The sequence below is a fragment of the Electrophorus electricus genome, chromosome 18 (assembly GCF_041902795.1).
Source record: "Electrophorus electricus isolate QZ-2024a chromosome 18, ASM4190279v1, whole genome shotgun sequence".
In the NCBI taxonomy this organism is placed as follows: Eukaryota; Metazoa; Chordata; class Actinopteri; order Gymnotiformes; family Gymnotidae; genus Electrophorus; species Electrophorus electricus.
Genome location: NC_137514.1, coordinates 18,127,342 through 18,151,133, shown reverse-complemented (window position 1 = coordinate 18,151,133; position 23,792 = coordinate 18,127,342). Strand labels below are relative to the sequence as shown.

General features: G+C 40.0%; 1 protein-coding gene across 2 annotated transcripts in view; it reads left to right on the top strand.

Annotated features, from left to right (window-relative positions):
- The first annotated feature begins 13,015 nt into the window (after positions 1-13,015).
- klf7a (Kruppel like factor 7a) overlaps positions 13,016-23,792 on the top strand; it is a 35,394-nt gene continuing 24,617 nt past the window's right edge. The window contains exon 1 of one of the 2 annotated variants that reach the window (XM_081701292.1): positions 13,016-13,484. In XM_081701292.1, the coding sequence (XP_081557418.1) occupies positions 13,299-13,484 (186 nt within the window). In that variant the 5' untranslated portion in view covers positions 13,016-13,298. The remainder of the gene's footprint in view (positions 13,485-23,792) is intronic. The other variant, XM_027028203.3, reaches the window with a different exon arrangement.

Below are 23,792 nucleotides of genomic sequence, written 5' to 3'. Positions count from 1 at the left end.
TCACCTTCCACACAGAAACTTATTGTAGCTAATCCTCGATGTAGCTGTTTCTTCTCCTTAAAATTCATAAGGAAAAAAAAATCCTGGATGTTATATTGTATCTGCTTGTTCCTGTGCAATCCTATCCTAGTTTCTGTATGACATTCTGTATGACATTTTTCAACCTATTGTTTGGTCCTATTTAAAGACACTTTTTACAAATCTTTGATTGCCTGAAAGAAAAAACACTACCTTTCAAATCCCTACTTTTTTTTCAATGAACATTAAAAAATGTATAAATGGTCATCCCTATAGAAGATGGTTTGAAAGCTTTAAAATGTTTTCTTGATGAAAAGATGAAAAGATCCCTCCCACACACTCCCTTCTCTTAAGAAATGGAAGTGTGTGAACTTTAAACTGTTTCACCTTTGACCCCAAGTACTACTCACAAATAAGAGGAGTTATTATGAGTACCAAAATCAAACCATCCAATGCAAGCCTCTTTGCCAGAGAAACATTTTTTGAACAGTATACTGGACCTGTACATTTAGTATTTCTGAGATACATTGGTGACATTCTTGGTACTGTTAGATGCACATTGGAAGCACTCCAACTGTTAATTTCTTCCTTCTTCAAGTTCCACCCAGTTCTGGAATAGACATGGAATATAGCTCAACCTGGCATGAGGATAACCTTTTTGTATGTTTCAGTGAATTCTGTAAATTCTTGTTTAAATACGACCATCTGTTATAAACCAATGGACTCTCCTTGCTATTTGCAATACAGTTCTTCACATTCCAAGGCCTGCAAAAACTTCATCCCTCTCTCACAGTTACAAAGACTTAAGTGTATTTGCAGTGACAATGACACAGGATTTCCTATTGCCCCAGCTTATCATCTTACAAATAAAACAGTGGCTAATATTATACTTTTAAACACTTCAGAATCCTCCAGGATGATGCAGAGACTGCATCCCTTTTTAAGGATCCTCCGCTAATCTCCTACAGAACAAAGAAACACATCAAAGACATGCTTGTGAAGAGTGAGATAAATGACAAGTCTTTCAATAACTTGAATTGTAGCCTAAAACAGCTTTAGACATGCTACATGTAAATTAATACACAACACTACCACTAAATTAACTAGCATGAAACAATCAGTTGTTATTACCCATTTCTCTTCATGCATTACTGCAGGAGCACTATAGTACTTGCAAGAGATGTAATCAGCTTTACAATGGGGAAAACAGGAGAATTTGAGCACATTTAGATCATCATAATGAAGGATTTATCATTTCCAATGGCAAGGCATTTAAATGCTAATGGACATTGCATTAATGTCATATCTGTTTACACTGCTAGTTGTTGCTATGGCACCAATGACCTTAGGAAATATAAGAAAATGAACTGATCTACATTCTCAGAACTTTAGAACTCCATACTAAAATTGGACCATCCTAACTGTTTCAAGCTGTTTAAAAACATTTAATGGATATTCTTTCATTGGCTATTAAAATATACAAAATGTATAAGTAACATATCAAATAAGTAGTTTATTATTTTAAAAAATAGTTTAACAATGCTTTAGTTTGTCTTCATCTGTAAGACTTGAAGCTCCAACAATACAAACAATAAGTTGCAGCTCTTGTTCACTAGTCATTCAGCTTTTGCCTCAACAACAATGCTCATGCAATAACACTGAGTCACCCAGTGCATGATGGGAACATCAATAAATGAATAAGCCTCCAGCTGTAAGCAATCAGGTAGCTTCAAAAGGCCATAATAAAGAATGTGGTGGTCCATGCCATTTGTAACACACCAATCCTACAGGCTGGCTTCATAATTCACATAAACACACACATGCATATGCACATTCTTAGACTCTACAGCCCAAGACAAATAGGGTACTCCAATACGACCTCACTGCCTGTCTATGGTGTAGAGGTGTACCCTAATGAACTTCTTTTCTAGGGACCTCTCAACAGGGCCAGATCTAAAAGCCAGGTTACGAGTCCATCCTGCTCATACAGGCCTTATAAAGGGATGTAATTACACGGCCTGACTGGCACCACATTAAAACCGTATGCACCCCATCACAGGTCTGAGAACGCAGGCAGCCCTAGAGTTCTGGTTATTACCGGGTCCTGATTATAAGGGCCCGATGAAGTGATTCATCACAGAACTCCTCCTATTCTTTGTTGCTCATAGACTTCAGATCCATGACTGGGGAAAACAATGGATCCTCCCAGCAAGTGCAGTGGAGAGCAAACTGAGGATCAATGACAATGCCACCTGTCCGGAATTTACCCACGCAGGGCAAAGTTCTTGTATATTTAACCAGCTGCCATATGGCGGCCGTAAAGGTTGGAGAGAATAGGCTGCAGCATCCGTCTAGACCCCATTCTCTTAGCTGTTCTGATCTGCGAAAGGCAGGTTGGATGGGGCAGCACAGCAGGAGATTAACTGCTGCAAATGAGCACAACAGCAGGTTCTTTCTTTCTGTTTTGGTGTTTATATTTTATTTTTTTTGTTTGGTTTGGTTGTTTGATGTTGTTTATTGGACAGAAAGTCCTTTGGAGTTCATCTTGGGCTTGACTTGCGATATCCTGTTCTGACTTCTGAGTCCTGAAACATAAATCCATCTTCAGCTTTACAAATCGAGCATTCAATATGACATATAAAAAGCCTCTTTTGACAAGGAAAATATGAGCTATGTTCACATCCTGCAAATGCCCTCTGCAAACCATTTGTGATATATGGCTGTTACAGTAATGTTTCAATATTTAAGTGTTTATATACGATATGTTAATTTGAAAAAAGCCCAAACATAATTAAGATTATAATTTATGTGTAATTCAGGGTAATGTATAAGTTAGTTGTGTTATATTGGACCCACTATGGTAGTGAGCAGTTATTAGTTCTGCCCCCACTCCCGATGTCAAAGCAAACTGCCCATCCACGAGCACACAGAGAACCCACCCAGCACAATCCCCTGTGGTGAATTAACAGCATCCACGTCGCACCTTGATGACTCAAAGAAATGAAAGTGTTGTCAGCAAGACTTTTAACCATGGCCTTAACATGAAATTACTACCAAACTAATTGTAAGCTCTTAGAAAAGATCAATAGCTCCGAGCTTTTCTTTGGAAGCAAGCAGAAAGGTTGTGGGTGAGGCGGAATTATGGCTCTCAGCTTTATGGTCTGACTGAACATACCCCCTCCCCCTCACCCACCACAGCACGCTCGCAAAGTCATCCGCAGACTTAATGTTTCCTTCCCTCAGCGCTATTGTCTTAAATCGCCTCAGTCACAGACACGGCACTGCTTCAGCCCATGAGCGCATAGGGCTCAGGGAACCTGGGAGGGCTAAAGCTTGTCATTGGATCTTTCAGTGCTCCTCTCACAAAAAAAAAAAAAAAAAAAAGATGTCAGGGCTGCAGATCTCTGGCCCCCAGCCAAATGGGTTTTGTCTCATGAGTGCAGTCTGGAATTGTATCGGAATCTCGTGGATAAAATAAGCAGTAGGCCAAGTCAGAAAGGTGGTTGTGGTAAGTGTATGATACAATGGAGGGAGATAAATGATATATGTAAATAAAAAATAATACAAACAAGCAAATTAATCAGTCAATGAGGAGCACTGTCAAAATCCCTCATCATGGCTCCTGTACTGAGAAACTGTGAGCCTGCTTGTCACGGTACAGACCCTCCTACCTTCACGCCCCCAAACGTCTCCATGTGTGTGTGCTCGTCTGTATTGCCACACCCTCTCATGTTTCTCACCTGATCCTTGTTGTGTGTCATTGTCATGCTTGTATAAAAGTCTCTTGACTTATCATGGATGTTGTCTGTGTTTTAAACTATAGCCTGCATGCTATGTCTTGTTGTTAAGTGTGTTAATAAACATCTGTTTCAACGTGCCTCGTCCCCGCATCCTGCTTAAGCCTCTGAATGTTACACTGCTTAACTCAAAGGTACCTGATATTATAAATAATTTGACGGAATCATTATGTAAGAAATTTCAAACTGTTTAAGAACTTTTTTGAACATTATTTTTTCTTTTTAGTTCATTGAGCAATCCATTTTTTTCTACTTCCTTGTAATATACTGATTCATCACAACATGGGCATTCATTTTGAGGAAAAAACCAAACCAAAGCAAAAAAAGAACAACAAATATATCTGGTCGGTGTCCTGTGAGAAAATATTCATGTAGCAGTGAATTTTGACCTCACTGCACCATTGAGCTTGCCATCAGACTGTCTGTTGGGATCGCCTTTAGCAAGAACATGTGTGGCGTGATGGGCATTTAGCAGCTCCCAGCTTAACGACCCAGTGCAGCTTGCTTTATACCATCAGTACAGCCAGCCCCAAGAAAAGAGTGAGAGGCCAAGTCTCTTTGTTTCAGTTTGCAGAAGTGCATCTGCCTGGAAGCACACTGAAGTCAGGAAGCTCTAATGTTGATCTCTCACCACTTATATTAAAAAAACCTGCTCATCTCATCTGTAGTCTGCAGACAGACCCAGGTGACCAACAGGACGAGAGACCATTCTTATACTGAATTCTCATGCATGTGCAGTCTTACCGCTAGTTTCATACATGTTAAAGGACTGCACATGCAGTGCTTTAAGTACTATATCTACACACACAAGGAAGATGTATTCATATACATTGAATAAGTGTGTAGTGTCTTTACAACCCATACACTGTTCAGTAGCGTGTCTTTGTTGTGTTATTATGTGCACTATGAACTCACTTTATAGATTTATACATTTAAATTGCAAATGTGAAAAGATTGTTAACAACAAGCTGTGAGAAACACATGTGCCCCCATTTCATTATAACGATTTCAAAATATTATAACCACTTAAGGTTGGGAAACTACCTAAAAGAGCATTTTACACACATGCATTTCGCTCAATATATTGATAAAACAGAGTCAGGGAAAGCTGAGGGAATACAATGTTTATTGATTGGAGAAGCTTGTGTTTGTGAGTTTGTGAGTGAACATGTGAGTGTGTGTATTTGTGTATGTATGTGTGTGTGAATATGTGAGAGAGAAAAAGATAGAGAGAGATCAAAAGAGAAACAAGGAGTTCTTGAGATGGCATGATGTAGTTTGGAGTTTTGGAGAAGTTTGCTGCTAATAATTTCACATGTGAGAGATGAAGGAGACCTCCATGAACTGTGAACACACATGCATGTGTTTGTATGTGTGCATCTGTGTGTGTGTGTGTGTATGTGTGTGTGTTGGCCTGTAATATCAGGCAGATGGATGAACAGACAAGCTCTCTCTTCTTGGCAGAGTAATAGGCACTCTTCCAAACAAGATTATGCAATGTAGGACATATTCCATAGCATACCAGGTTTTAATATACTTCTTATATAAGTATAAAATAAATGCAGACTGAGTTCCTTTTCTACATAACAAACCTGTTTGACTATACACATCCATGTTTTGCCAGTAATATTAAACTTATGCATATCATAAATATCATGGCCATTTTAAAAGGCTGGACTACTGTGAAACAGTGAGTAATCAATCTAGAGTCATTATAAGCTATAGAAAGAAGCAGTGCAGAAGAGTAACCTGGCACACTGCTCCTCAGTGCTTGGGGGGGGGGCATGCACCACACTGCTTAGTGCTGCCCCAGGCTTAACAGCTGACTCTCATGCCCTTCAAGAGCTGAAATGGCTGTGTGTTAGAAGAGGAAAACCAGAAATCTATGCAGCGTAGGCTCTCTTGGGACAGAGAATGTTAACCACGAAGCTGCTGCCCACAGTAGCAACAGGAAATTGGAAATTAGTGACACAGAGTTTTGGATGATGAATGGATCCTTTGGGTTAAGCATGTTTGCCCCTCACACACACACACACACACACACACACACACACACACCCAGTGGTTGAATGCCATTACCTGACAGCTGCTATGCTTCGAACTGTTGCCATGGTTTCTTAATGAGTGGTCCCCAATTGTATGCCCTCTGACTTCTATTTTTTGTGTGCAGTCACCCATAAAGACAATCAAACACCCCCCCCCCGATGCACACACAAACACACACATAGACCCACACACGCACAGACACACACACACACACACACACACACACACACACACACACACACACACACACAAATATTTTTTGCCTGCCTTAACTGTTATTACTTCTGTAGTTATTTAATGTGTAAATATAAGCTACAAGTACAAACTGCATTTTTAAAAATAATTTTCAATAATCATTTCCAATAGTCTCAAATAGTGACATCAAATTAATGTTAAAAATTCCAGAATTTCAGCCATAAATTGTGAACTCTTTCCAAATGTCATTTGTCATTGTGCATATTCCAAAGCACAGCCACTGTTCAAATGTATTGATTTGCATGAATTACCATTCACTTAACGAGCTATTGATAATAGCTTATGAATGATTAAACAGTGAACCTTCAGAAGGGTTTTCCATCTCATTAATGTGATGCTTTTAAACAGTGATCACTTCCTATGGATGAACAAGAACAGACACTTCACATAATAAACAAAGAAACACAAGAGTCAGACCTAGCTTTTTGCAGCAAACAGCAACAACACAGTAAAACAGCACAGTAAAAGAACTGCTATCTGTATAGGAATCTGCATCTTCTATGATTCTCTACGGACACTTTGAAAGGTCTGACAAACCTGACCACATGTCGCTAACATTTGATTGAGCTTTGACTGTTGAGCAAATATGAAAGTTCATTTAATATGAGTCTCACCATAATTTTCCTATTCTGCATCCCTGAAATACTGATAGGATGTTTCTCACATGACCCTTACAGATCTGATGGGCCAGGTCATGTCATCAGGTGGGAAGGCAACCCCCCATTCTCCAAATTCAACACACCAGGCACCTCATTTGAATTACATTAACCTTCTGTGGGTAGGCAGTAAGGCTAGTGTATATATTACTTTTTATATATTTACATTTTTTGTGGAATGTGCTGCCACTTATGCTCTCCTCTATATGTCCCCGTGTTTCTTCCTTTCTTTATTTTCCTTCTTCTTCCTTTCTTAAAATTCTGTTTGTTCATCTTGGTACCAGAGCGACCAGCACAGCAGCATGTGTTTGAGGAAGCTGACAGTGCATTTTATGTTGCTCTTTTCCTTGTTCTCTTGGGGATTGGCCTAACCATTGGGGCTGGCCACTTATTTCTTGCATTACTATCTTTTCCTGACAACGTACCTGCCCTAACAGAACAGCAAGTTACAAAGTGACACATGACCACTGCACATGCCACAGAATTCCCAAGTATCAGTGTATGATACAATGGTAATGAACGGTGCAGTGTTCTTACTATGTTTACTACCTAATTTATTTTTAAGTGCAATAAAATCACCTCTATTTAATGTAATTCCTCCACATTCAACTTGTATGCTAAAAATCACACTAATTCACTCAGACAGAGAATGTCAAAAATCACACTGATTCAAAATATTTTTAACCAGTTGGTTTTTTTTGTTTTGTTTTGTTTTGTTTTGTTTTGTTTGCTTTTATTCACTGCGAAACCAGAAAAAAAAATCTTAATTGGATAAAGCATACAAACCAATCAATGTCATTTTCCTGCAGAACGGCAAAAGAACTTATTAATTTTCAGCATGCACTCTTGATTAGCATACCATTTCATGGCTGCATTATCCTAAAGACAAGCCGTTAACCGTCATTAGTTGGGGTCTGTGTATAGCAGCTTCTTTATTATTAATGCAGAACAAATATCACTCATTGTCAGGAAATGGATTTGGTGAAGCAAAATGGGTAGCAGAGGAAACAGAGCGGACAGCCTTAAAGAAACCACATCAGTGCAGACACATGCACCTGCTGGATAAGAGGACACGTATGCTATCATATGAGGTAAAAAAGAAGCAAAATCAGGATTAAGCCCCAAGATCACAATCTTTGGGATCTAAATTAATCTTCATAATCCATGGTCCTAATTAACGCTCAGAGTCAGAATGTGAATATCTTTAATCACACTGTAAAAAGTGGAGCAGGGCTGAGGTTTGGTTTCTTCAAGGTGATCTTTAGGCTTCTGCTCTTTTTCCATGGCAACAGTTTTAAATCCTGTGCGTGAGACACTGCTCTCCACGTGTTTGCTTTGCTCACTGATTCAGTGACGTGTGTTCTGGAAAGGAAAAGAGTCATGGTATGCCTATGGACATGCAGAGACTGGCACATTACATTATGGCCAGCATGATTATGTTTATCTTTCTCTGTGCTGTTTTTTTTTTTTTTTTTAAGGGGCCAATAGGGTACCGGTAATTGGCTTGCGTGCAGAGGTGATTAGTTCCCTTGTGGCATCGTATGTGCAATCTGAGAACTGGATTCACTTATTCTCTCCACTTTTAACTGAACGTATGACAAGAGTTATATACAAAGAGAACGAGAAAGTAAACTATGCTATAATCTACTATACACAGAGAGAGTAAATTAGACTATAGACTACTATACACAGAGAGAGTAAATTAGACTATAGACTACTATACACAGAGAGAGTAAATTAGACTATAGACTACTATACACAGCAGACAAGACAAATGTGTCAGATGGAAAGAAGGAGAGACTCAGATAATTAGATAACTGATGCATAATAAAGGAGAGAGAAAGAAAGAGAGAGAGGCATCAGTAGAAGAAATGTTTCAAATCCAGATGGTATAAGGCTAAGAGAGAGTTGAGGGAAGAGGAAAAGAGGAAAGGAGGGAGATAGAGAGAGACACACAGAGAGATAGAGAGAGACAGAGAGAGAGAGAGAGGGAGATAGACAGACACACACAAAGAGAGAGAGAGAGCGAGAGAAGATTGAGGACTCTGAAGAGTGAGACAGAGCTGCACTCTCTAACTTTTCTAACATTTTAAAATTTTGTACAAAATTTACATATCTTAGAATTAAATTCTTTAACAAAAAGAGTCACATATTCCCAGAGTTTAAAAATCTCCCTGATGTGCAGAAGCTGCCGTATGTTCTTGGTGAACACAAAGAGCTCAGCACACTGGCAGCGCTGTACATTCATAGCTGCCACAGTCTGTGGGAGAGTGAGTGACCATTTTGGTTTCTTATTTTTAATGGTAGTTAGAGTATTGTTGCTATAATTACATTATTATTGTTGTGACTATTATTGTTAGCGGTTGTGGTACAGTTGTTTATCTTTTGTTTACCATGTTAATTTCTTCATCAAAGCTTTGGCAATACAAATGTGAATATTTGTCATGCCAGTAAAGCAACATTGAATTGACCTGAATTGACTTGAACTAAATTGAGATAGACAGAGAAAGAGAGAGAGGGAAATAGAAGGACAGAGAGAGACACAGAGAGATGTGGACAGAGAGAGAGACAGAGAGTCACAGAAACACACAGAAAGAGACAGAGAGAAAAAGCATGAGTACTGGACTAAGGGGACAAGGCAAATGTGACAAATGGACAAATGTCAGTGGGTGCTCCATTGCCAGTCTGCCCTCACCACTCCTGCTGAAATGCCATGTGTAAAGTGCAGAGCCAGGGCCCCGGGCCAGCCTTCCAGAGCAGAATAATGGGATTACAGCTCACCGGGACACTGTGGACTCACAGGCCTTGGGCCACATAGGCCCACATAAACCTGCCTCACGCAAACACAGTGAGTCAGCCACATTACATACTGAAGACTAGGGGAGATTTGCTGCAGTCACTTGTCTCTTGTTGTTGGTGCTACATCTTAATGGATCTTTTTTATGTGATTTCTCTATCTTTTTTGGCATTCGATTTGAACTCATGTGCCAAAGCTAAGGGTCTACTCAGAGAACTCTGAATGATGATTTCATTCACTGGGGAGTTTCATGTCAGTGCCAAGGTCAACTCCATTTCAGTTCAGCCACTGTAGGGGATGCTCTGTCATTCAGTGTACATTACACTAATAATTTCATATATTTCAGTATCTTTTCAGAATAATGTATTGAAATATAATCAATAAAACTTAATTCATTCATTCATGTATTAAAACATCAAATGCCCATTAAGCCTGAATGCTTACATTAGAAAATTTCTATTTACATTATGCATGAATGAATGCATAATGTAAAAACAAGATGAATGTCAACTTAAAAATGTATATAGACATGTAGCTTTCAAAACGGTATGTGCCCTTACCATGGTTGCAATAGAAAGGGCAAGGAAGACACTCCTGAAAAGTTCTTCCAGTTTTGAAGATAATAATCATAGCCTGGCTACCAGACCAGTTGGTAGGTTCACAAACCTCCAGACTTACAGTTTGGAATCATTTTGCTCAAAACCGCCTGGATGAGTGCTTATTCATAGCTGGACCTAATAGCTGGGAGCTTCACTGGTTGGATTACAGTAGGTCATGGTAAAACAGTCATGGCTGAATTCTACTCCACAACCGCTGAATCGTTAACTCTTTGTTTGTTTGCTTATCTAAAATTATTACAATTCAAAAAAGGGTGAATGGTGAGTCATCAAAATGACATGAACATAAAAAGGAACTAAAATACAATGATAGATGTCAAAATCCTTAGTATCCTCTTTGAGCCCTGCATCACTCTTAACACATATTAAATCTCTGACTTAGCCTGCAGTTTTCCATCTTCACAGTATTGCTCAACTCTGCCCAGTGTGTTCCATATAAGAGGATCCTGGTACAGTCTTTCTTACATCCAGGTTAGTCTACTGCAGCTTCTGTTCTATGGTTTACATTCAAAAACTCTTTGCTCTCTCCAGTATACTAGTATTAATGATTCGGCAACCAGAAGTCTGCCCACATTACTGCCATTCTTTACCGGTTACACGTGTTGCCAGTTACAGAGCATCCTGCTGACAGCCTTCAAAGCCTTGCATGGCCTTGCACCAACCTGGCTTTCTGAATATCTATTTCCACATGTCCTGTCTCACAAATGAAGGTCCTCTGATTCTGGTCTGCTGGCTGTACCTAGGTTCAGGCTGTCCGCTATGGGAGATCTTTTAGTGTTGCTGTGCCTACCCTCTGGAAGTCACATCTAACCTACATCTATTCACTGTTGCACCTTACTTTCTACATACAAGGCCCAGCTCAAAAATATTTTTTTAGAACAATGTCTCCACCTAGTACTACTTCTTGTTAGGATTTTGTATGTGTCTGTTTCTTGACATTGTATAGTGACTTTGAGTAGATGAAAGGTCCTATATAAGTCTAACTTTTATTATTACTTCTAATATTATTATAAACACAGGTGAATATAAAATACAGTTCAAAGTTGAAATTCAGAGATACCAGTAAGAGGTAAAGGATTGCACTGGCACATGCCGCCCATTAAGGAAATTATGAAGGTCTATGGGGTGGTGCTGTATGGCAGATGTTCCCAGTACTGTCTTCAAACTCTACCAGCCAGTTGTCTCTTCTGGCTTGTAACACTCTTGAAAGCCAATTACCAAGCCCATGTAGGTTGAGAGCTGAAACAGAACAGAAGAAAAGAGATCCACAAGGTGTAGGCTGTAACTCTTTGATCTAATAGGTAAAGATAATGGGGGTTAGTTCTCTACACCACTCTTGAATTTGTCTTTGGAATAATCAACAGAACTACAAAGGAGCAAATCTTTGCAAGGGTCATTGGCTCTGAGATCTCACTCAGAGGTCAATTTGAAATTCACTGTGGAATTCGTGAGATTCTCATCACTTCACTCTATTCCATCTCTCACACAGGTACCAGATGAAAGGACCGAGAGCTGTACACACTTCCCAAGACTCGTCCCGCGAGGAACATGAATAATTTAACCGTTAAGAGTGAAACCCACCGTTTAGCGATTCCTCTTCCTTTGCCTTCCAACTGAAGAGGTGAAAAAAAAGATGGAGGAAGAGAAAAGAAGAAGCAGGCATCACTGCCTCCATTGCTTGTCGAAGGCCTTTATATGATCCACTTATCTCATTATATGCTTGAGGCCAGGTCTGTTGTAAGATGGCCGGAAAGCACTTACAGCTCAAAGAGGCAGTCACGCTTATAGTCCATCTTATTTCCATGCAAATAATGCTGAGGGACTTAAACACCAGCTCACATTCTACAGGCAGACTGTGTGTAGAGAATAGGATTTGTGCATCGTAGATGTTTCAAATGTCATTTTACTTACAAGAAACAGCTTCAGACCATCAGTTCATTTGACTGTGTTTCCAGGGAGAATTGGACCCATGTAAAAATAAATAGACAGAAGACCATTGAAGCATGAACTTGCAAGTAAGACAGGGTTTATCACTCCTCTCTAGCTGTTGCTTACCAGATGTAACACTTTTTTTTTTTTTTTTTAATAAGCCACAATACCCTACTGTGTTTTGCCACTGTAGACATACACCTGCTAATTCCGGTCTCCTGTTGTTCTTGATCAGCGTATTGATTGACCTTATTAAGGTGTGACAGATTTGCACCTGTAACTCAGTAATGATGTATATAGGCTACTGACATTCACTAAATTAACCAATCATATCTTCAACCTGTGTAGAAGATTAATTCAAGCTTGAATTTTCTCAAATATTGACGTTCAGTACAGTGTTGGAATCTCATAATTTCAATTAAATGATAGATAGATAGATAGATAGATAGATAGATAGATAGATAGATAGATAGATAGATAGATAGATAGATAGATAGATAGATAGATAGATAGATAGATAGATAGGTGTAGAAACAGTTTTATATTGTTTTAATATGTTGCCTATATCAACCTAATTTCGTTGTGTTCATGGGACTGAAGATGCACGCTACAACTGAGAGATGCTTACTGTCCGACTAGCATGTACTGAATGAACCCTTGTTGCTGTTTTTTCCCATTTATATAGCCTTCTAAATATAGCTCTTCTTTCAATGGTACGCCTGCCAGGAGTGACAGCGCCACGAAACAACCCATGGTGGAGAACCGCATTTAACTCCTCCCTTTTTTGGAGTTTAGCCCCGCCTTCTTGACTCGCCAACAAAGTTGTCAACCCTTTTATCCTTATATGGTTACGCACTAACTTGACTGACAAGTAAGCACACCTCCTCAATCCCGGGCACCAGTGAACGATTCCTCGCGCTACACATAGGCACCGTAACCTGAGTGCCACTTGCTCGCAGTCTGAAACGTTGCGGGTGGAACAGCCTGGATTCTTAACAACTGATCACACACACTTATATACATGAACCAAACCGGAACAGCGCGCGTCCACATGTCGCATTCTCTATTAACTACAGGGCTTTCACCACGCAGCGTTTTCGTTGTTCTTTCCTTCCCCGTGAAACGGTTTCTTTGAACATTTAAGAGAAATCTAAGGTTTAGGATGGAAGCAAAACTGATCTGAATGTTTTCGGTGTATGAGAAAGCGAACGTGGATTTCTTTAGCGGTGAATCAAAGTCTTTCGGAGGCACCGTTCTGACCCGTACCATGGATGTTTTGGCGAATTATAGTATTTTCCAGGAACTTCAACTCGTTCATGACACCGGTTACTTCTCTGCGATGCCGTCTTTGGAGGAAAACTGGCAGCAGGTGACTAGCTTTATTTTCTTCTGTTGTCACGGCTGCTTTTCTTAATCGAACTTTTCTTCTATTGCAGCATCAGCACCCGGCATCTGCGCCTGCTCAGCGGCGCGCGTGTAACTTGTCAACCACGCTAAGACTTGTGTGAAGGCAGTGCAATATTTTTTTTAATTTTTTTTTAAATTTATTTATTTATTTATTTATTTATTTATTTACTTATGCACAAATGTAATCTGCTACAGTTTATTCCAGGTTGTTATTAATTGTTGTTGAAATAAGTCGCTGCGTCTTTTTTTTTTTTTTTTTTTGGTCTAGCTAATTAATGGGCGATTAGATGATTTTAGATACATTTTGATTTCTTTTTTTTCTTTTCCACTTATGTTTCGGTGGTATCCTAGACACCTGTGAGGTTAAAGAAGAAAACTTCAGATGCGCGATTGTAATCTGTAATAAATTCAGACGTATGATCGAGGGACAGTTGTGTCTAGAAGTCAAACACCGTTGACAGAAGTAGTCACTTAAGTGTAACTTCATATGAAACAAGTAAGTCAAAAGTAACATTTTCTATGGAAAATGTACATAAACTGTAGAATCTAGTGATGCATCGTAGCTTATTCTCCCTCCTTCATCAGGGCGAAGCCATGCGGCGCGCGTAGACAAAGCACACTGGCATCCACATGGCCGATCGCTTTACGCCACTATTCAGAGATCTCTGGGAGATTTTTTGAAAATGCCACAACCGCGAAATAAAATAGTAAGTGCGCACAGCTGTGAATATCAATTTGACAGCAATGTTTCTCATAGTAGTAATGTTGGCATAAAAGAAGAAGGGGGGTGGGACGATATATTGCGGCGAGGGCGCGTGGATGCCACGCTTTTGCGCATGGTGGACTATGCGTTTCTGTCTCTGGCAATCCGCAGTGCTGAACAAGAAGTTAGAGTAGCACATGGTCAAATGATGCCGGCGTGCGTTGTCCACGACCTGCACGAAGAAAACCGATTTAACGCTTGTTCGGCCATTTCAGTGAAATTACTTCCCGTATAATGTACAATACAGGCGTTATCAAACGGACCCTTCAAACGCTTCTTTATTCAATATGCTTTGCATTATGGCCTATAACTGCATCTGGCCTTGACGTTTGATTGATAGATGTGTAAAATTGTCAACCTGTGATAGACGTCCTTGACATCAAGGGATTCCATTTGAATGTAAAGTACATTGGGTGCATATGCATGCATGTATGTGGAACTGTGTTGGTAGGTTTGTGTTAGTGTGAGTTTGGGTGTGGGTGTATGTGTGCATGTGTGTGCATGTGTGTGCTTGAGGTAGATACTTTATTAGGCCTTGCAGTAGCATTGTGACTGAAGGAATGAAGGAAATTTCAGGACACACATTTGACCTCAGTAGAGCTCATTCTTGCTCCCTGAACATCTTTGATTGCCAGCTGATACTGAAGTACACACCTCTCCTTTCAGGGACAGGAATAATACTCAAGAAATTGTATAATCTCTATTTGTAAGTACAGATAAGTGAGCTATGACATCTAATAGACAATGGACATTATTGCATTTAAAATAGCAAATAAAACATGACTTTTCCTTATATTGTCTGACTGGTCACTATGACAATTGAATTCAATTATAACAAAACAATATATTGGGACCAATGTATAACCTGTTTATTGATGGGATCATTTAATATGGTAGAATACATCTTAGTCTGCTTGAAATTCAGTTGACAGATAAAATATTTTAAAAAATGACATGACAGCTGTTTTCAAAGAATCCAGGCAAAAGTGCTACAACTATTATATCAATGATATTAGAGTCATCTTGATGGTTTTTAAATATAGATCACTATTTTCTACTAGTGAGGCTATAGGAGGTCAATAAGTAATATGTACAAAGCATTCAGGATGTGTGCTTCATTTCACATCAGACATCAGTCAATGCTGAGTGTATTCTAACAAACAACACCTTGAAGTGGCAGTCAGCGTGACACGTCTGGTCATGTATGGGTGAGTAAGAGTGTGATATTGGGACAGAAAATAGAAAATGCTTTTTTCCCCACCTAAACCCCGTTAGAGAGCTCCAGAGCTCCTGGGACGCTGCGGTGCATCAGACTATTCCGGGCCGCTTTTGGTTTCTCAACAATCTATTTTTGGGACACGAGGGAACTTGAGACATCTTTTGTTCTTGCTTCGTCCACTTCACATTGCCTCAGTATTTTTATGCCTCATGATGCGCACACCACTGAAATCCTGCTGCGGCTGCAGTAATGCGCTTTAGAGACACTCACAGAGTGCCATGGTTTTTAGGAAAGACTTTCTCCTGCCTTGCTCTCTCTACGTTACTCAAAGAGGAGTTTGAATCAGAGCTTAAGCCTGTCATGCCTTGGGCTCTGTAACATGCTCCAGCAACACTGAGGATATAGAGAATGTTTGGAGCATGTTCAGGAACTGTAGTTGTATGTTATCTCATTCGAGGTCTGATTACAATGAAGTGCTGCCCCCGTGATTTTACAGACAACACAGCTTTACAACAAACACAGGATTTGATTTGATTTGATTGGATTTTGTATAAAAATGGAGATGTAACAAAAGCCATGATGTCTAAACTGTCTTAACTGTTTGTGCATTTTAAGAGTTGCCCTGTGTGAGTTCGTTCATGCCTTTTAAGAGTTACCCTCTGTGAATTCATATAGATCTACAGTCGTAACATTCTATGGTGTTCAGAACTTTCTTTAAATCATTTCATGTTTCGATCGGTGCAGACTTTTGCGCCATGGCTACAATATTGAACAGACCTTGCACCTGATACGGTAATGACTCTCCCTGGGTTGCAGTGGTGATTAGCCCAGGACTACCACAGCACTTTATGTGTTTTACAATGTCAACCACTTGCACAAAGAGGGCCTGCATTCATCAAGCTTCACAAAGGACAACTACTGATCAGAGCTCTCAGATAATTGTTCTCATTAGGACGTTAAAGCCAAGAACTGCCACTAGATCAGCAGGCTTACCCAGAGAAATTGCAGGCTTGAAAGAAAAGCAAAAAACCAAGTTCACTGAGTTCCAGGAAAGCTCTCCAGGAAAGGAAAGCTAGCCCCAAAATTCATCTGTAACCCGACCTTCTACTGACTTTAATACCTGTCCTAGAGAAGGTTGATCTTAATCTTGTGTTAAATATTAAGGCATTCTTTGGAATTCAGTCTGTGACACTCAGCACAGGTTCAGCATTTTTAACATATTTTATTTGTTCACTGGCTGTTTGATCAAGAGCTCCATGCGAGCAAGAAGAGATCTGTTTGGATATGATTGCTTTGTCCTTGACCAAAGCCATGCATTAGTTTAAAGTGTAAAAGTTTGATTTCTGTCAGTGCGAGCTCAAAGATGCCTGAGCCTATTGAGTTGATGTGGATGTCTTGTAGCTCAGTGTTGATAAAGACTGACAATACTGGAAGAAAAATGTGCTGAAGCTGCATACTTAGCTGTGAACTTGCTCCTGTAGTTCACACTGCTCTCTGACCTTCAGAGTTGTCACAAAAAAGACTCGTGCTGGAAACGCCATTCTTAACCGTGCCATTCTTAACCATTATTAGCTGTGTCTCTATTGATGTGCCCCAGATTAGCTTTGGAACCAGCACTAGCCTGAGCCAGATAAGCCTGAGCCAAACGATATTTGATGATAATTTAAAATGTTGGTAGGATATGATTTCTCACAGTAATATAAAGACTATATGATTAGTACATAAAGCATCTTACATTTCTGCTTTAATTCATAATACATTTCATCAAAACAAGATAAATCACGGATATTAGTTCTACTTGATTTGAAAACACTACAATGTTTATTATTGTTAGATTCTATTTTCCCCTGCTGTATTCACATTCAGGAAGGATGTCCTCTTCATTGTCATTCCAATATTTGACAGGAAGAGACACTGCTACGTTTCTGATGAATCAACATCAGTCATCTAGACTATATGGTGCTCCATTTCTCACCATCCATTACTCCTCCACTTAGAACTGTATAAACAGTCAGGCCAATCTACAGAACATCAAATAATACTACAGCATATCCTGAAATGTTGCTGCTGTTCTCTCTATTGGCCAATCGTACCTGCAAATAAATATTTTTCTTCTTAATCTCTTTGTTGCCGATGTTTACTACAAAGTTCCCGAGGACAGAGCAAGATTCTGCAACAGCAGTATCATCTTTCAACTAAATAAATAATTAAACAATTAGTGGTAGTTTCATTACGGACTGATCAATAAACCATGGATCAATTAAAAAAAAAAAACTGTTGTATTGTTATATCTATATTATAGTTTCTAATGCTTCAGACCATAATTTCCAGAATGCAGGGTATTTTATAAATTCTTCCAGGTGTTTATGAAGTAGTAGAGGTTGGGTGGCTAACAGAAACAGTTCCTCTCCACAGGTGTGTCTTAAAGATGAGCTTCTCTCGAGAACGCCTTGCTTTAGGGCCCATCAGTGTTAACATCAGTGTTAGCGGAAACACTGCATAGTAACTGACTCCCATTAGCTTGTATTTGCTATGAGCCTTGTATATGTATAGGTTACACAGCATCGCAGTACTATCCCCTGTAGGGGAAAATGACCATAGGGGCTGTTTAGGAATAAAGTAGTCAATCTATATATCTAGCTGTCCTCTACTGTCTCTTACCTTTAATCAGACTCCAATTTAAACTGTCCTGCTTTTTGCATGGGGACCTTGAACAAATCTGGCTTCCATGTGACCACATATTCTGTCAAATATTAGCAGTGATAAAGACCAAGTCATTTGTCATGAGTTGTGATAACAGATTTTTAGATAACTTCCCACGTAATTGAGCTGAAAAGATCTTTGCACACTTGATAAAAATCAGCACACTGATCTGATTGCCTCTGACAACCAGCTGTAATTGAAAATGACAAAGAAGCGACTCTCTTACTCACATTAGTCAGCACAGTTCGTTGCTGTAATATAGTCATTCCCAAGACAAAGGGGCTGCAGTATGGAAAAGATTTGCTTGACAGAGGGATTCATATGAATATCTTTAATTAATGCAGGTCTATAATTAAAGCCTAGACTCAGATCTTTTCCTCTGTTTCTGTACCCTTGGGCTGTCTGAGTGTGTGGGGGCTTTCTTCTGCACAGTTTGGCTGGGTGTGTTTTGCAGGTGTGAACAAGAAAGAATTAAGCAGTGATATCTGCACACTGTTTTTCCTGTGATCCACTACATGACAGCATCAGATATTTGTGTTAGCAATACTTACCAATTGACGGTATTGTTGGACCTAGTTCAAACTGAGACAAGCATTCAAAAATGTTTTTCCAGTTAAGTGTGCTTCAGGGATTACTACTGAGTGTCAGCATTGATTCTCCAATTCACGGTTCGATTTCAATTAGCAATGTCCAAACTTGTTTTGAAACTGATTACATTATAGTCCAGTTTAGGAACCAAAGATAATTGCCATAATATTTTATATAACAGACTTAAAACAAACACTAATTTATGACATGGTGGATTAGTTAAAAATTGATGACTGGGCCAAAATCATTACATTTAATTACATTTTATTAATTCGTACACATCAACATTGATACAACCATATAACATGCCAACTCTAAGAAAATACAATTAATTGGGTTTGATTTTAGTATTTCAGAACTCAATATTTCACAACCTCACAGGCCTCACATACAGGCCTTAAATGTATGATGACTGCAGTTCTTTCACAGACTCCAATAGAGTATGCCAGGGTCAGCAGAGACAAGTATTCCTTTTGCACAAGCATTCCTATTGGAAAAGCATTCCCTGTTGCAATCCAATCATGCTCCTGCACGTGGGTGAGAAGGACCAGCCCAGACAACAGCCTGTTGGCGGAGGGGTGACAGAGAGGTTGGTGTTTGATGAAGCACAGACACAGAGTGGCATGGAAAGCAGGATGGAGGAAAGTGAACTTGGGTTGGGAGAGGGGTAAGGGGAGGGAGTTGAGGCAAGCTTGCGGAGTAGCACAGAGCTTTTCACAGGCCTAACCTAGACCGCTGATGGAACTGCTTTGATTAGCAGACTTCTAGAGGCTTCTTTTCACTTACTCATAGCTTTGCAATGGCTCTGAGATCTTTCAGGTGCAGCCCTGGAGTGCGGTTTTGACAGATATTACTACCAGTATGTGTCACCGAATTTAATGAAATTAGAAAAATTCAAGAGCATCTACTTGACTGTTGTAGAGTGACAACTTTAATACACTGTGCTGTATGCAATGCATAGTTTGTACAAGATTAAATGAAAAATCCACTCTAAATTCATCACTTCATATGTGAGTTTTCTACTGTAACGCATGGTGGCCCGAGTGCCACAGGGCGAGTGGCAGGACTCCAGCGACTGGGACGTACATTTATTGACATATAAACATAAGACGATAACGGCACTCACAAGAATTACACACGATGAATACAAACATGAAACGGTTAACATTAAACATGGGCAGAAGACACTAATATGATTAACATCGACAAAGACATCACGTCAAGACATTTATGACATTGCATCCACAATGACCAACACTCTGCACACCTCGACAAGGGTTTAAATACATATAGACAAACAAGGTGCAGGTGTGTGCTGTTCTGGCCATAAACAGATCCTCCCACTACACGAGGCTGGCCAAACCACGTGTCTTGCAGGAGGCGAGCGTTCCATGACACCCACCTAAAAAATACATGAGTTTGTGAACTCCATTCAGCATCACATAGGTGCTGAACCTTTTAAAACACAGTATATCTGTGCCTTGCACTATTTTTAGCTATTAATTTTTTTTTTTTTTTTTTACAGTACTTTACTAATGGTAGGAAGCATTACGTTCCTTATGTCTGGGCCACCAGATCACATGACTAATACTGTATAGCCAGCTTGATTTGACTAGCTATGCAGTGTCTGAGGAATGCGGGCAATATTCTTCCAAGTTCCACTGGAAACACTGACAAGACTTTTATAATTATATTTTTAAGTGGTTTTATAAATGGACAAACAGGGACACACACAGCATGTATGAGTGTGCTTCTGTATATGTGCTTCTGTGTGAGGACTGTTTCTTTAAACCTTTAAAAAGCCCCTTCAAATACTTACCAAGAACGTGATAACACGAGGACAATCAATTCTGCATTAGCTGTTCCAGTGTTGCCTTGCCTTGTCTTACCTTCCTAAATGCACTTTGTCTTCTGCTGTTTGGCTTTTCTTCCACAAGCTGCATCTTCTTCTCTCACTTTGGCATGCCTTTGATATTGGATTCGCTAAGGACACAAGTTGCTAGGGAACAGCCATTCAGACTCTTTTTTTATGTTTTGGTGTCAATCCCATCACCCGTCATCGGTGACAGCAAATGCTAGACCTTGTGATGCCTCTGCACAGTGCGCTCCAGCAGACCTTGAAGGAGGCAACGTAGGGCACTGTTCCCTTCGTAATCAAGGGAGTGCTTGTAGCAAAAGCTCAGCTGCGAAATACAGGTTGACTGACAGCACGAACTGTTTACTGAGACTGAAGTCACAGTCAGTTCATTCACCCCGTCTCCAGCAGCAGGGCCGCAGGGGAGTATCTGCGTGTGCTAGTTCAGTGGAATCATAAAGCTGCACATTGGTTTCTCCAAAGCACTGCAACATGAGCATTTTGCCTTTAGGCACCTTATCTATAACATATTATATATTTAGGTGTATAAAGTTATGAATCCAAGCTTCTTAGAATGCTACGTTTTAGAGCTCAGCAGAGAGAGCAAGCCCAGCAGGAAATGTGTGTGTGAGTGTGTGTGTGTGTGTGTGTGTGTGTGTGTGTGTGTGTGTGTGTGTGTGTGTGTGTGTGTGTGTGTGTGTGTATGCTGGCAGTGCTGCTGTGTATAATATGGCTTTGGTCAGCATTTCTTCTATGTGTTTGTGTGCCTGCACATGTGTCCATGTCCTCTCAGCCGTAGCGTATGTGCAAACCAAGCTGCATTTCCATATGCTCCAAGTTACCGTTCTCTGTGCATCACATGGAGATTGACCTCTATGTGCATGAATGCCCAGTGCTACTGCCCTGCTCCATACACCCTGTTCACAGGCTGCTATAACGTGTCCTGCCCGTCCCTTACCACCATACCTGCTGGTGGTCCCACGCACCCAGCACTCTCCTACTTATGCTGTCCTAAAGAGACCAAGGTGCTGTGTGAAGTTTTTTTTTGTTTGTTTGTTTAACAACGGAGTAAAATGTATTGAATCGAGGCTTTCGTGTGCTATGCACTGCTGGTGAACATGTTTCATTTTGAGCTGATTGATTTTGGATCGCATTCATACATTGTTAAGAGAAAGGGGCAATCTAGGGTTAAAGGGTCCTTCCTGAGTCCTTTATCAGTGTTATTTCTTATTGATTTCCTGATACAAAACCTTAACATTTTACATGTCACCTTCTACATGAATGTCGTGTTTGTTTGTTTTTTTTTGCACCAGGTCTTCTAAGAACTTCATTATTAAGCACAGCTGAAGCTGCATTTAATTTAGCAGTGCAATTTCAGCATGGCCTGTGAATGCTTCTCCCAGGTTCTGTGGCATAAGGAGCTCAGTCTTTTGTTTTAGCTGGCGGAAGCTAAATGGGTCGAGAGTTATTTTGGGATCTGTTGCTAGAATTACCTATGGGAATGGGCCTTTGATAGATGCTACAGGCCAGCTTTATATCAGCTGGAGTTTATATGCACATCTTTATTCCTATGTGTGCTGCGAATGGGTTTATTAATGGTTGGGTGGTGTCTAATGGTCGGATGTGCATGCGCGCGCGCGCGTGTGTGTGTGTGCACGTAGCACTGCAGGTTATATAATTTACATGGCCTTATATCTCATCCCCAACCCTTAAGGATGTAGTTTTAAGTAAGCATTTTTGCAGTTGTTTGGTGATTAATAATGAATAATTTGGTGGTGAATAATTAATTGTCGGTTTTATAATAGTACGATAATTACTGGTCTTCATAAAGCTTTGTGGACTGATAAACAAACTTGTAATAATGTAATAATGTAGGCTTTTAATAAACTTAGTAACATACCTATTGATTAGGAAAGTGGCAAATCTTGGAAGCCTGAACGACTCAAATCTGGACATGTGGATAAAAACAAGATTTCACATTTTGCCCTTGGCCCTGCCTCTCGAATCAAGTCTTGTGCTGAGAGGACAACAGGGTGGTGTGGCGTAACTCACCCTTCTCAGTTGCCCCGTGTGCTTATTGCACCATCGAGGGTCGAACCATGACCAAATGAAGTCCAGGGGCAGGGGGTGGGTAGCCCCACCCACCCATAAGTGAGATGGCCTCCACTTGCTCCATCTTCCCCCTGCAATTTCCACTTTAAGACCCAGAGACAGCTGGAGGTGTGCCAGCCAATGTTATGGAATCAGAATGTCCGCCGGGAGTTCAACGGTTTCAGTTGTGCTCTGTCGAGCTCGATGAACTTGCAGCCGAAGGGAGCAGCCATGCTTGTCTGAGATGAAATGAACATGAAGATGTGATCTCTCTCCTCTGGCTCATAACAGTCAAGCAGATCTGTTCAGTTCTTTAGGCTGTACTGCATCTGTGTGTCTTTTTTATGGTCAGTAATGGAAACCCTGGAAATTATGTTGTTTGTGTGTGTAGTTTACATTTGCTTTTTAAAATGTTACAATTACCTTTCTATTCACTATTTCAAATACACAGTACTTTCCACACTAAATGTTTTGATAAGGAATATCTATCACTCAACACAGCAACAGACTGTATAGCCGACCAACAGCTGTCTGCCCATGTGGTGATCAGAATTACAATAAACACTAGAGCATTTTTTTTCACCTGTACACAATGTGATCAATATACAGATATGTATTAGAATGTTACCTGGTGTAATTAGTTGCACTGACAAAATAACTGCACACAGTCACTGTGACTCACCCTTACATATAGCCCATACAGATAATACAGTGTTCATAGAACATGCAATGCAGAACACAGAACAAACCAGTTTGAGCTTATTCCTTAAAATGGCAAATACAACAAACATACCACCTTGGATAGAGAAAACTCTGATGCTGGGAGGCTGTTCAATTCAGGATGTCGTGATAATGGATATGTGATGTCAATGGCATAATAAAAAGCTATGCCCATTAAAAAACTGCGACTGTATAACAGTAGACAGTAATACCATTACAGATGGACAGATCTCGGTGGGGAGTCAGGATTTTGTGACTCAATCAATGAAGTTGATGGTGCACAGGCGAAAGCCACCAGCACTGGATGCTGTTTAGGTAAGACATGCAGCAC